The 14680-nt window shown below is 45.8% G+C and overlaps 1 protein-coding gene across 1 annotated transcript; it reads left to right on the top strand.

The window, feature by feature from the left end:
- The first annotated feature begins 3509 nt into the window (after positions 1–3509).
- Positions 3510–12562, top strand: PPIL6 (peptidylprolyl isomerase like 6). The gene is made up of 8 exons (XM_074150816.1): positions 3510–3590; positions 4865–4960; positions 5400–5588; positions 6448–6510; positions 6667–6814; positions 8095–8151; positions 11347–11482; positions 12451–12562. The coding sequence occupies exons 1-8, from the start codon at positions 3510–3512 to the stop codon at positions 12560–12562; spliced, it is 882 nt and encodes a 293-aa protein (XP_074006917.1).
- The last annotated feature ends 2118 nt before the right edge of the window (positions 12563–14680 follow it).

Genomic DNA, 14680 nt, shown 5'->3' with positions numbered 1-14680 from the left:
TTATGCTTGAGCCACTATCACATAGTGAATGCTTGATGCTTTTGCTGTCGCTAAAACAAATGAAGTTTGGGGGTTGCATTTTTCCTATGCTTTTCTATCAAATTATCAGCGAAGAAACGAGCTTCTGAGAATAGCGCAGCAGTGACTCATCAGCACTTGCGTTCCTTAAGCTGTCAGCACACACTGTAGCTTGCACTTGAGAAGCTCGTGTGGTTTCTCGTATCACAAATGTTGCTTTTTTGACACCATTTGCTTCCTTTCTAGTGAATGCATTTCTATTAAAGGTGAAAATAAATCCCTCTTCTGTGTGTGCATTTTTAAGGCTGCAACTGAAGCCTGGGATTGTCTTGAATTTGAAAGGAAACCCCTTCAGCTTTGCTGTTGAGTCCAGCTGCCGCTAAGAACTATTTAGCAAAAAAATGCATGCCTGAAAAACTAACATTTCAAAGCATCTCTCTAAGTATCTTTACTCCTTAGGCAGTAAACACCTTAGCTTCTCCTTTTCTCACATAGAGTAATCTTCTTAGCAAATCCATCTCACTGCTTACTATGTTAAAATGAGATTAGGGTTTTGGACATAAATGCAGGCAAAGAAGTAGGCTACAGAAAGGTCCATTTTTGTGAGAAATTAACACTATTGTGTTTCTTCTACTCCAGTTGTAAGTTGCCTGGTGTAGTTAAACTCTAAGAGGATTTTACTTTTGTTTTTTTCAAATGTAGGTTTATGAAGTATTGGCTTTTTCTGAAGATTTTGGCTGATTCCTCAGGTGAAAGTTGAAACAATTTCCTGAGGGGTCGAGGAAACACGCTGTGTTAAGCGGGTATATGAGTACTGTGTGTATACTTAACGCTGCTTGCCAGTTGTATTCACGGTTTAGCTGTAAGTAGCATTTCTTGATCTCAGCACTCTAAAGTTCAGGAGAGTTTGCTGTTCTGTCCATGGAAGCCCAGGTGCTGGCAGTGTGGATTAGACCAACGCGCCTTCAGTCCAGCATCTTATTTTTGATAAATGAATGTCAGAATATTTCATATGAGCTGGGAAAGCAAATTATCCTGACAGCAGGAAAAGCTTCAACCCAGCATGTGTTACTTTGCAAGGGTTTTTTTTATACTTGTTTTACGCTCTCTTTTCTGCTCAGACAGACTTAAAAAGCACTGCTAGGGGTTTTACAGCAATTACCTCTTGGCATCTCAGTGGGCGAGGAGATGACTACCTGGCCATGAACTCTCTCAAACTGAATGTGTGTTCACAGGTTAAAGTTAGGAGTGTTGAGCCTGGCATCGATCTTGCCAGTCGCCTAGGGAAGAGTTTGACTTGCATCTCTTTATTTGTAAAATGCTTGTTGTACTTTCTTAGCTGGTTAGTCATCATGATCAAGTTCATGGCTGGTGTTTGCTAAGACCTACCCTAGTGTGCTGGTTTGTTGGTTTTTTTAGTCTTTTCCCACTTCACCTTAACTGAAAGCTCGCATGGGATACGTTCCTAATCATTGACCCAATGCCTTTGGAAGGGTTTCAGTGTCATTGTTTAAATGTGCTGTGCAACTTCTTGTGCTTTCCTGTGCTTTCATCTCTCCCATGAGGACAGGCTGAGAGAGTTGGGGCTGTTCAGCCTGGAGAAGGCTCCAGGGAGGCCTTATAGCAGCCTTCCAGTACTTAAAGGGGGATAATAAAAAAAGATGGAGAATGAATTTTTCACAGGGCCTGTTGCAATAGGACAAAGGGTAATGGCTTTAAACTAAAAGAGGTTAGATTTAGACTAGATATAGGGAAGACATTTTTTACACCAAGGGTGGTGGAACACTGGAACAGGTTGCCCAGAGAGGTGGTAGATGCCTCATCCCTGGAAATACTCGAGGTCAGGTTGGATGGGGCTCTGAGCAACCTGATCTAGTTGAAGACGTCCCTGCTTATTGCAGGGGGTTGGACTAGATGATCTTTAAAGGTCCCTTCCAATCCAAACTATTCTACGCTTCTTTCGATGCTTTTATTCATGGTAATTGTCATTCTCTCTGAACTGAATGCAGCACGGCACGTCTCTGCAGCTGGTGGAGCACGGAGGAGCTGGCAAAGTCCCATCTGACTCTTAACACGCTCTTAACATTTATGCTCATCTGAGAAATACGAATGAGCTCGCAGAAGAACAATGTATTGTCATAAACAAGTAGCAGAAAGAGGCCAAAATGAATAATAATCATGCAGTTTAAGATTTTGATGAATATAATTCAGATAATTGGCGGCCTGTTGAATAGATTTTAATGTACCCGAATTACAAAGTGATGCAAAAAAAAAAAGGAGAAATAAAAGCCAGAATGGATAGAGGCAGCAAGTAATCAGTGGCTCTTGGCTTGCTCTGTTTTTTGAAAAAGCCCGTCACAAATTTGTAGGAAACAGTCCTGTACAGCTAGTGATATTAGTGGCTTGTTGGCTAATAATATTAAGCTTATTTGGCTAACTGTTGCTTTTCTTCTTGACTTTGACTATTAATTGACCATTAGTGGCATGTTTATAGTTAATTCCCTTTCTTGCCCACAATGACAGTAAGAATTTCCATGCCTAGAAATTATCAGTAAAAAAACCCAGCTAAATATTTCTTGATTGTTCTGTTGCTCCATGACATCACTAAAAATTACTCAAATTTTTGCTGTGACATACAATTCAGTCTTGTCACTTCCAGCAGCAGTGTCTCCTAAAATTCACCTTGCTCAGAGCTGAAAAGGGACCTGACCCAGCTGTGCTTGAACCTACAGCTGTCCCACAAAACCGCTTTCACAGGTGCTGCATCATCATGCCTGAAAGGGCACAAAGCTTTGTCGTGGGAGCTGGGACCCCTCTGGAGCTGCCCCTGGATGTGCCGTACCGCTCTGCCCGGGCTGCCAGTGGGAATGAGGTCTCAGCAGCACCCAGCGAATACAGCTGCGGGCGGGAGTTTCCGCGTCAAAAGGAGATGCAGACTTCACACAGGTTGTAATTAAGCTGTAAATCTCATTGCCACGGGATTTTGTGGGTGCCGGGTTTTTACATTTGTCTGAAAAGCAAAGAAGTTCGCATGAAAAAGAGCCACTAAAGGGGAATTGAACACACGGATACTGGGAAATGCTTGAGCAGAGGTTCACCGGAGGCTGGGAGAGCAATGGGGAAGCACTGCTCTCATGTTTGCTTGTTCTTAACACTTTTTGCTGGGCATCTGCTATTAGCCGCTGTTAGCAATAGGATCCTCATCCTTTCTTCTAAACGATCCTGGACTGACAGCATCCGTCATGAGCTCTGGAAAGAGCTGGCTTCAGTCCTCTGCTCTGCCACATGCTTTCTCTGTAACTTTGTTTTCCTTCCTTCAAGGGAAAACATAAATCAGAGTATTTCCCACCCTCTGGCATGGTTGAAACCCGCTTACGTTAGCCTTGGGAACTGCTTAGAGATGCAGAAGGGGGGGATGTGTGTGTGTTGTGTCCGGCGTTGCCGTGGAGCTGGGCTCTGTTGACGGACTCACTCCTGGTGGCCGGGGTGCCATGGGCCCCCAGCGGGTGGGGGTGACAGTGGTGGGGCTGCTCCAGGACCCAGCTTTCCACGTGGCCAAGTGCACAGCAGAGGTAACCCCTGGGCTTCAACCCCAGCGCTGGGTCGGGAGCAGTGAGGAGCGGTGTGGGCTGGAAGTAGATAAGCAGAAGAATGCCTGCACCTGGCAACGGCAGCTTTTAGGAAGAAAGTATTCAGATTTTCAGGTCTCTGCTCTTCTTTGGTGCTGCCAGGCGCAGGCAGAGGCATTGAGGCTTTATGGGCTCAGGGCCGGGGGGATCTCCATTGCAGCATCCTTGCCTCCTTGTTCCTACACCTCCAAGAAACTTTACAGCTGTGTGATGCCTAATGAGATTCCAGGCGCACCAAAGCTCTGCCCGACTTGCTCAGCAGCTTATGGCAAGTCCCTTAATGCAGCTCTGTTGGTGCAAATGAGAAATCAAAAAGCTGCAAACCTCATGGGGTGTCGCAGAGTTTTCCGTGCAGTGGATGTGGAGTGCGCAGCCCACCGTGGGGTGCACAATGCTGACCTTCACACACCCCCTGCCCCTAGGAGTTTATCTTCCAGACTTGTTCGCCAGCATTGCGTACAGCTGCCAAAGCTCTGCTGCCTCTCAGCAGCCCTCAGGACAAGCCAAGCCAGTAGCTGCAGCAGAGGTGCCTCTTGGCTTTTCTCCTTGTTTTTTTTCCAGCCACCGTCCCAACGATAGCCACAGGGACCGTGAGCTGAACAGAAAGTCACTTCTTCACTTTAGGCCAGCTGGGCTGGCTTTAAGCCACAGCTTGTGACACTTGCGTGCCACAGCCCACGTGGAGATGAGGCTAAACTGATGGGCAGCAAGGTCCCACATCTGAATAAGTGTGCTCCAGAGGCAATGGTACAAGCAACAGGGACTGGAAACTTTCACCTCGCAGCCTTCACAGAGCCACTCGCTTGCCCCAAGGCCCTGAGCCCCATCTCCTGGGACAGTAGGGGAGTGTGACTCCCTGTGTATGCAAAATGCATGCAAAAATGCAGTTGATGATGCTCAGCAACATCTTTGAATGTCTCGCTGCTTATATTCATCTCATGGTGGGAGAGTGCCAGCATAATTCAATATTTGTGAAGCAGCCCTTCATATAAAAAAAAGACACCCACCACATCTGCAAAAGGGGATTTAGAGCGATTTGCATGTACTTCTGCAAGTGTCAGGAATTACAGCAGAGGCACAAGGGGTGCAGTGCAATAACTGGATTAGAACGTGGCTTAGGTTGTAGTTCATGAGGAAATACAAGCTCTGATAGGATGGGGGTGGTATTAAACTGCTTGTAAGCAATTTTTTTTTTTTTCCTTACCTTGAAAATCTAGGCTCTGAAGCTGAAGTTTCCAAGCAAGTTTGCAGATCCTGTAATACAGCCTTTAGTAGAATTTGCATGGCATGAATATTTACAGGAGAAAAAGAAGGTAACTCTCGCTTCCTCAGGTTATTTCAGACACAAGTCCTCTCCCTGGGGCTGCAGCATCTCCCAGCTTGATGCCATCTACAGGCTTCGGAAGTGAGCTTTTCCACCCCAATTTATTCAGTATCCTCAGAGATCCCAGAGGCAGGATGGGGCTCTCTAGGCACTTTTCCTATTCAGTCTGAGCTGCCCCTAAAGTGACACACAGGAGACTGTCATCATGATAACGTCCCACAGCAGTGGGATGCAGAGCTTTAGGACACGTAACAGTGTGCAGCATCAGCACAACTCACTGAAAGCTGCTGCCCAACCCCTTCCCGATCTGTGGTTTGAAAAGTAGGAAAGGCATAAAAATACCACAGGTGCGGTAGATTATTACTGATTGCTTCTTCACTAAATGTGTAAATAATCCCTGGAGGCTTTGTTTTCCCTCTGAAATGCAGGAACTGAGAGGTGAGGTGTGGGCATATGCCTCCTCAGTGATGTGTTTCATTGATGGCCAGCTGCTGGGGGACGAGAAGAAGCTGGTCAAGTGGTCTTACCGTGAGTGGGACTATCGCGACTTTAAGCCCAAGGCACTTTACCAAGCAATTGCTGAGGATTTCTACAGCAAATATCTGAAAAACAGCCAGGCAAGTAGCACTGTTTTATAAGAGTACAAGGTCTGCAAGTGGCTGGAGAGGTTGTCAGATGACAGACCTTATCGCTGTCTACAACTACTTGAAAGGAGGTAGTAGTGGGGTGGGGGTCGGTCTCTTCTCCCAAGTAACAGGCAATAGGACAAGAGGAGATGGCCCCAAGTTGTGCCAGGGGAGGTTTAGATTGGATATTAGGAAAAATTTCTTTCACTGAAAGGGTTATCAAGCATTGGAACAGGCTGCCCAGGGACGTGGTTGAGTCACCATCCCTGGAGGTATTTAAAAGATGGGTAGACGTGGTGCTGAGGGACATGGTTTAGTGGTAGCTTGGCAGTGTTAGGTTAATGGTTGGACTAGGTGATCTTAAAAGTCCCTTCAACCAAAATGACTCTATGATTCTATGAAAGGGCAAGTACCATGAGGAGGAAGGAGAATGAGAACAGCGGTGGCAGTTTCTTGGTTTCTGGCCTGTCATGGCAGAGCCAGAGCTGGGGATGGAGTGGCCAGCGGGGAGCGTGACCTGCTGAGGACAGCAGACCCTGTGTGCCTCTCAGCAGCCAGGAAGGGGCAAGCACTAGCCCTGATGCCTGAGACGTACTAACCGCTTCAGGGCTGCCCAGTAGTTCACTTTAACACACTGTTAGAGTTATTTCTGCCCAGAATGAAGTTAAACATCCTACTCTTTTGTTTATTTAAACGAAACAGTAGGAATGCTGCTGTGCAGTGTCAATCCCATGGACATTTTCTGAGCCCATTCGTGCCAGGCAGCTGGACCCTGGCCTGCATTAGGAAGTGAGTGCAGCATGGAGAGCTGGCCTTTCCCTCACGGCATTTGTTTTTCTGCTTTAAACAGCACGTGTTCGTGTACCTGGAGATAGCCATTGAGGAACAGCCCATCGGGAGGCTGCTCTTTGAGGTATGTTAGAGAGGAGAAAAGCAAAAGCACACCCAGCGCAGTGGTTTCACCCGCCGAAGGAGGGGGAACAGAAATCTGGTCAGTGGACGTCAGCTAGGAATTTCACTCGATGTAGCTAGGAATTTCACACGTGTTTTTCTCTTCTCGCTTTTGCAGCTCTTTTCAGATGCATGTCCCAGGACCTGTGAGAATTTCCGTGCCCTGTGTGTCGGAGGAGCAAAGTCTCTCTGCGATGGCCGAGAGCTCACCTACAAAAACTCCCTTTTTCATCGCCTTGTGAAAAACGGATGGATCCAAGGAGGAGGTGTGTTTCCACATGTCCTGAGTAAATCCAAGTTACAGCAGAAGTGGGGGCTGGATGATCTGCATGAGTAACAGCCTTCATCCAGAGAGATGTAGTTGAACTGCATGACAAAGCTGATCTCTGCAAGACAGGCTCTTAATTAATATATATATATATATAAAACAGACAACATTTTCTCTTTTAGCCATCTCACTTTCTAAACATAGGAAAAGTTTGGATAATTTGTTCTTTTGATTATCCAAGACCTCTTCAAAAGAATTTAGGAAACTAATTGAAAGCATTAACTCTTTTTTGTGAAGGTCTTTGGTAAGTAATCAGGAAAATAATTGGAAACATGAAAACACTAAGAATACCCATAGAAAACATATTACTTGTTTTACGGAGAGATTAATTTACAGAGGCCTTTAGCCAAGTGTCAGAGCCCTTCCAAACGTGCTGGTGAGTTGTTCGAATGCCAGTGCTATGCCTGGAGTTTGGCATTGAGGAGAAAGACAGTAGGAACGATGACGGGTCATGCAGCCTGCCCGACATCCCCAGGAAAGTCGAGATAGTGTATCAGAAGGCATTTCCTTCATTATTCCCTTTTGGTCTGTCATCCATCTTATCTACCTATATTTCTTACCTACATCCGTCTTGCCTGCTCCAAATGTGAGTGCTTAAATCCATTTTAAGTTTATACTTTGAGGATACACTTCCTTCTTCCCATGAATAACTATGCAGATATCTATGTAGTCCATCAAAGCAACCTGAAATTACGAGCTTGCTACTGTAGAGGACTAACCATAACCCAACTGGTGTAAGACAATGTCTAGACAAAGTAACACAACCAACTTCTTTAAAAAAAAAAAAAAAAAGTTAAAAAAATAGATGCATCAGATTTCTTTAGTGTCTCACCCATCAGAAATCTGGTTCCATAGGAGTTTCTCTCTTATCAAATCTCTTTTCTTAGACAAGTTAGTAGTCTCAACTCACCATAACACCACAGCCGCATTTTCATCCTTCCTTGTTCTAATCCTGCTCCCTCCAACAGACATTGGGCAGCAACTAAATGCACCATGTGAAATAGCTCACCATAGAGAGACCGTATCTTGGGATGGAAGCAGAGCTCTTCCCAAAGGTCTGATAAAATTTTGGTAGTAAAACAGAAAGATGGATGTAGTTGTTCCCCGAGGCTGATGCGCAGCCCAGGTCTCTGACATTGGCTGAGCTACTCGCTGACAACTCCAAATAACACCTGTGATAAACCTTGTCTCTGATGGTTACTTTTATCTACCCTGCAGACATCATAAATGGAAACGGAGATGAAGGAGAGTCAATTTATGGTCCCACCTTTGAAGGTATGGTTCCTCAGCTATCTTACTGCGTAATGGCAAATTTCTGCAAAAATCAAAATCTTTACCTGATCTTACTCACAGAATAACCTGGGAATTTCCTTTCATCTCCCTAAAGCAAAAGCGTTTGCTTTTCAGTCAGAATTATTATCCATTTGCATTAGCACAAGAGGACTGCTTTAGCAAGGTCATTTTTTGATCTGTAACCTCAGCCCCCTCCTCTGACGAGGCTCAGCTCCATCAGCCCCTTCTCCCTGCCTGAACGAGGGCTGATGGTCACCCGCTCTCCTGCTTCCAACTGCCAACACCTTTGTGGACAGGACCTTAGGAATGTAGAAGTGGATTAGCTACAGATCTCCAGACACCCGATAGCACTTGTTTAAATGCATTTAAAGCTATGGAATTAAGATGGCTTTAACTCTACATTTCCTGGACCTCAGGCAGCTTTTCAGGCTTGGAGACACCGCAGGCATCACTGCCAGCGGTTATGTGAGTCTGTGGCGGTGAGGGGAGTTACTTCCCAATCTCCCATAAACCCGTGAAAGTCGAGAAATGACAAACACGAGCTAAGTTTAGGGAACAAAAAAGGTTCCCTCACACTGGTATAAAGTAATAAAATGTAAAGAGAAAGAGAACATTATACCATGCAATATTTAAGAAAAACAACCCATATAATTGACATAGATATTTGGGATCTTCTGTTTAGATTAAATGCTACCCATAAAGATGTTTTATGACAGTTAAAGCACTTTTGAAACTGATTTATGTTCCCTTATATAAAAGCTTTCCCACTGCCAATGGCGCAAACGAGTTGACATTTGAGCAGGCTGGGCAGCAGCCAACAGTGAGATCAGAAATGACAAGTGTGGCTGAAAACTTTCTTTTCCAAGAGGCTGAAGAGCCTGCTCGTGAGGAGAAACCGCTCTCACCTCGAGGCCCCAGGACAGGCGGAGCAAAACCCCAGGACAGATGGAGGAAGGTCACGGGCCAGCTCTGCCCGAGTCTCAAGCTGCTGGAAGTGGAAGCCCAGTGTGCGAGATTTAAGGCAGTAAATGCTACGCTCTGCCTAGAGTGGAATGGAAGGGTCAAAAGTCACTTCTTTGATGCTGCGGCTCCTGAAATAGCAGCAAGCCTGGACTCTCAGGACATGCACATCTCAGCAAGGACATAAGCTAGTGTCAGACAAAACTAGGGCTAGCTGTTAAATTGTTTGTAAGGTGGACATCACCAAGGATTTAAAAGTTTGTGAATCCTCTTTTCCAGCAGTGCTGCCCATTAGATCTGTGCTAGCTCACATCTCACACTCTTCGCACTTTCTGTTCGGGTAGCAATCACCCATGGAAGCAAACGAGTCTGAGGGTGCATAGGCTCCTCTGGATACAGGAGAGCCGTGGCCCCACATGTGCTGCCCGGGTTGAGGCATAAAGCCCCAGCCCAGCGTGCAGCGTTTTGTTCCCGGCTCCGTCCTCTTCGTCCAGGCAGAGCTTGTGCTTTTCCTGTGCTACCCAGGAAAGAAGCTGCCATGTCATGTGGGAAGGTGACAATGCATCAAAAACCGCTTAAGTAATTTTAAGGTGGATTTAATTTCGAATCTGTCAACCTTGAAAGTGTCCCTGGAAGAGTTTTATTACCCATATTGCACATACTCCACGTGTTGATGTATTAAAGGAGAGGATTGCTAATTCTTCTCCTCCCCCTTTTTAATTAAAAGCTGCTTTTCATCCTTGAGAAAGGTGTTCGCTTGGGTATGCCTTTATATTTTATTTAAGGCTTAGATTGCTTTCCCAGTACTTCCCGCCAAACTATTTTACACTGAGGGCAGAGGACAAATATCTTTGATATCTGAAAAGGGTGAGAGATGCCCCTGTCAGCCAGAAATGTTCCAGGAGACTCTGCGCTTGGCACACGTCTGGGCACTGCAACGCTTGCTGAAATTAATGGGACGCAACCACATTTTACTGTAATGAGCTGAAAGGACTGAGGTAATTACAGAGAATCACTGGGATCGGAGCGTCATGTCATAGGACAAAGCATCCTACTCCAAAATTAGTCTGCTGAAGTCATTTTGCAAACCGCAAGGCAGTGGTCAGGGAGTAACTGTTCAGTTAAAATTTAATTACCATTTTATGAATCAGTTCTGAGAAGGGCACTCAAACAGGGTAAAAAGAATTTAAAAAAAAAATCAGAGAACAATAAAATCTAAATATTTCTACCATCTCCTTCAAGCTTGTTGAGAGCTCCACGGGGCTCTTGATTGCTCAGTGTGACAAGGTCAGAGATAGATGATGGAGGAGGTCAGGATCAGTGGACTCCCTGTTCCCCAACTCATAGCTGGGCTCCCCTCCCTGGAGAAGAAGGAATCAAGTCCTTGCCATCATTCCCCAAACCCAAGCATGCCTAATGCCTATCCTTCCCCAGTCATCCCTCTTGAGAGCCACTTCTCTCCCTCACCAGTCCTTCCTCAGCTGGCATGGAGGATTCTCTTCATCTCCTCATGGTTCTTGCTCCCATCGTCTCCCTCCTCACCCCAGAACAAAGCTTCTGCTCTGGGAGCACCCCAGCCTCCTGAACTAAATATCTGCTGTTCGTTTATTCAGCTCTGTCATTTAATTTGGCTAAACAAGTCTCCTGCTCACCCTCCAGTGAGATTCATCAAGCACAGGGAGCAGCTGGGCATCCTGCCCCAGCCAGGCATGTCCTGTCCTCACAGCCATGACTGTGCTCATAGGGCATCTTCTCCACTTCACCCTTCTTGGAGCATCCACTCTGCCTCATGCTTTCCTCCTCCGTACAGTGGGAATAATCCCAAGAAGCTGTGGGGAAATGCTGTGCGAAGTGCCCCGAGCTGCTCCGGCAAGAGGCATTACAGACCAACAAGGGGAAGCCAGAGGCATCATTGCTGTGGCTCTAATACTCTGAAATACCTGGAGTGCTTTTTTATGGATATTTTTTCATTAGCTTCCTCACTGGCTCAAGCATTAGGCAGTGGTGGGAAGCTCTTTCTAGGAAAGTCATTGACTCAAACCGGACTTTGCCTGCATGAGACTTGATGAGACCTTTGGGGGAACAGGAGAAGGGAAAGGGAGAGCAGGGAACAAGGAAAGGGGGGCCTGCTGGAGCTGGTAGGAGGGAGCTGTGTGGTGAATAGCAGCAAAGGGAGCAACACCACTGCAGCCTTTCATCCATGAACTCTTTCCCTAGATGAAAGCTTCTCCGTCTGTCACAAGGGAAGAGGGGTCCTCGGGATGGCCAACAAGGGCCGGCACAGCAATGGCTCGCAGTTCTACATCACCCTCCAGCCAGCTCCATACCTGGACAAAAAATACGTGGCTTTCGGGTAGGTATGCACAAGCTTGCGCAGGAGGTCACCCTGGTCCCACGGGACATTGCTGCTCGGGAGGAAACATCCATGAAATCCCTACAGCAGCTGCCTCTGGCCAGGGGGAGGATGGACAAGTCAGATTTGAAGTACCTAGCAACACCCATCCCTCCCTTTCTTTGCCCTGGCCTGCCTTGCTCAAGCTGGAAAACCCTATGGCAGAGCTGCCAGGGCCTCTCCAGGATGGAGGCTACAAACTGATGGCTACATAGCTCCATGCCAGCCAAAGGTGGGCCCTTACAGATGGGGGCTCGGCTCCACTCTGCCCTCACAAGCTGAAAGAAATTATTTTAGCAAACGCATGCTGAGAGTTTATTCTCAGTAGGTCAATGTACACAGCTGGCCCTGTTAAGATTTTTAGATTTTCAGGAATATAATAAGAAAGACTATTGCTCTGAGCAGTTTGCTTGATATAAGAGAGTAAAATGTATATGTATTACCACAGAGCGAGAAATTCACAGTGCTGTTTCCATGTAACGGCATCATGGAGAAAGATAGCATTTTAAAGGAAGGGAATAGCACAACTGTCTAACTTACAGAGAACAAACCAAAAGCGATTGCTGGCTGGTGGTGTTCACCCCCAGTTTCTGCCTTGCCACCGGATCTGCGCAATTTGAAAGGTGCGGCATCCGTGATCTTATCGCCAGGGCCTCTTAAATCTAGTGGAAGTTTAATCCTGAGGGAGCAAAAAGCAGCCGCAGTATACGACGAGGACAGCCGGGCACTTTCCAGCTCTCCTCTGCTCAGTCCTTCTGACATCCCCACTTGGAACCACTGTGCTGGATGGGATGGGGTGGGATATGGTATGAAGCTTTCCAGATCATTGGTGGCATCCATGGTTTCTTACGGCCCTACACAAGATGGAGGCTGTGGAGCTTGCCCTGGATGGAGACAGATCATATATGCACTTTCTACCCCCCCTGTAGGCAACTGATCGAGGGCACAGAGGTCCTCCAGAGACTGGAAGTCGTACCTACGTATAATGAAAGGCCTACGGTACCCTGCAAGATTATTGACTGTGGGACCTTCGAGCCGTGATCGCCAGCTGGGTTTCCTGCCTGCTGCAAGGTAGAGCACTATTTTCCACTCAGCTTTTTACAGATCTTGATGGCTTTCACTTAAGGCAAGAATAAAAGCACTTCTTGCACATGTGAATGGCTTGGAAACATTCTTTTGGCTTTAAAAAAAATGTTCATAAGCTGTTAAAAAGCACTTTCACAGAAGTACAGAAAAATACTTGTGAAGACATCTCAGTGCCAGTCTAGAGCTTACAGGAAATGCTGTTAATACGACTATATAGTGACAAGCAGATATGATAAAATGCACATTTGGCTAAAGCAGGGGTGGACAGATGGATACACACCTATAGGGATAAAGCCAGCTGTTCCTGGCTAAATTCTGCCTCTACCACAACCTCCACAGCACAACTGCCCTGCCAGGTTTGCCCCGTATATAGTCTGCATACGGTAATTCAGACATCTCAGAGGAAAGGCTAAAAAAACTCTTTGCAGGACTGTGGTCTCTCTGAATGCTTTGATCCTGCACTGACCGCTGTAAACTAAAAGTAACGTCATGGAAATCAGGTTGGGCTGCATCAGGCCAAAACTAGGAAATGGTAGAGCAGGCATAAGCTTTAAGTAATTATTTTTGGCAGACGATCTCAAATAACAAAAATGTGACTATTGCCACTAAAGCAGAGAAAAAATATTGTTTATAAAGTTACTGCAAAACAGGAAATTTTAAGGTTACCTGTGGATGCAATTATATAATACACAATGATTGCTAGTGGCAGTGATTTCTTACATGCAAGATCTCTCTGAGGTACAGTGCAGAGCTTGGGCATGGATGGCTTCAGCAGAGGATGGCAGGTAAGCACTAAAAGATGAGAAGATGTGTGGAAAATCAAAACGCAGCCTGGAAAGAGAGGCCACAACCAGGTGCATTGGAAATTCAAGGGGAAGAGCATTCACTTGGGCTTGGATGCAGATACCAGGCTACACCAGCCCTGCGCTGCCAGGGCTGCACGGACTCCACTGGTGTACAAACAGCTCTCTCGACGCGGTTTCCAGCCCTGGGAAGAGCTGTGCTGAGCGACCTTTGCTCCTGGGCTCACCGCATGAGCCGCTAAACCCAGCAAAAGAGCGCCAGTATAAAATGGGAAAGGCTGAATTAGAGAAGTATTAAGAGAGACCTAATTTTGTCCGAGCTTAAGCCCACGGATTTAATGAAAAGCAACAATCTTAAGTTTATTTGCTAAATGGGGATGAATTTACCAAAACAGCAAATGTTCTACTTAATGCCTGAAGAGGGCACAGACCTAGAGTGATCCCCACATGCTCTGAGTACAGGGATTGTCTTAATTTTAGCAAGGGGATTTAGGTTTTTCTTTACTGACGGTACAAAACAAAAAGATTTTTTTAATCTAAAATATCTGTATCCGTCTGTAGCTAGCTAAGAAGCCTTTAACACATTTTCTCCTTTTATTTTCTAAAGCACTCTGCAATCTATACCAAGACTACTATAGAAGAACTAAGTCTTCTGTACAAACATTTCAAATCAATTAAACTGCCTAAAGAATAATTTTCATTTCCTAGTTCTGTGCCAAAGATGAAAATACGGTGTTGGATTTTCTTCATAAAATAATAATTTCCTGACAAATTACTTTTCATAAGTAATAGAGACTATTGCTATGAAAGCATATGGCTTCAAAACTCAGTATTGGGGCGGAGGTTAGTGGCTTGTATTTCTTGCAAGGATTCTAAATTGTATTCAGATGTTTAAAGATAAAAGTCAGAAAAGTAATTTTAGTGCTGCAGGGTATAGAGGACAATGCTAAAGACCAATGAATTGATTTTTTATTTGCTGTTGGCTTGGTCGCCCATGGCAGGTCTGCTCTGTGGCATAGCTGTACCCCAATGTCCCCAGTTGTCCCCCACAAGGGACCAAGCTATAGCACAGTGTGTGCTTTGAGTCCAAATGACCAGATCCCAGCAGCAGTGAGAGCCCAGAAACTCTCACCACTTTGGCAACAGGCAGCGTTCAGGATCCCTCAGGGCAGACAAACGCCTGATCACGTGAAGTATCTGAAAGCTCATCCCATGCCAAAAGTCACAGACCCGCTAACAAGTGTGATGGCTGGATGTACGACATCCAGGG

The sequence above is a fragment of the Numenius arquata genome, chromosome 7 (genome assembly GCF_964106895.1).
Source record: "Numenius arquata chromosome 7, bNumArq3.hap1.1, whole genome shotgun sequence".
NCBI classification, from domain to species: Eukaryota; Metazoa; Chordata; class Aves; order Charadriiformes; family Scolopacidae; genus Numenius; species Numenius arquata.
This window is presented reverse-complemented; position numbering and strand designations above follow the sequence as displayed.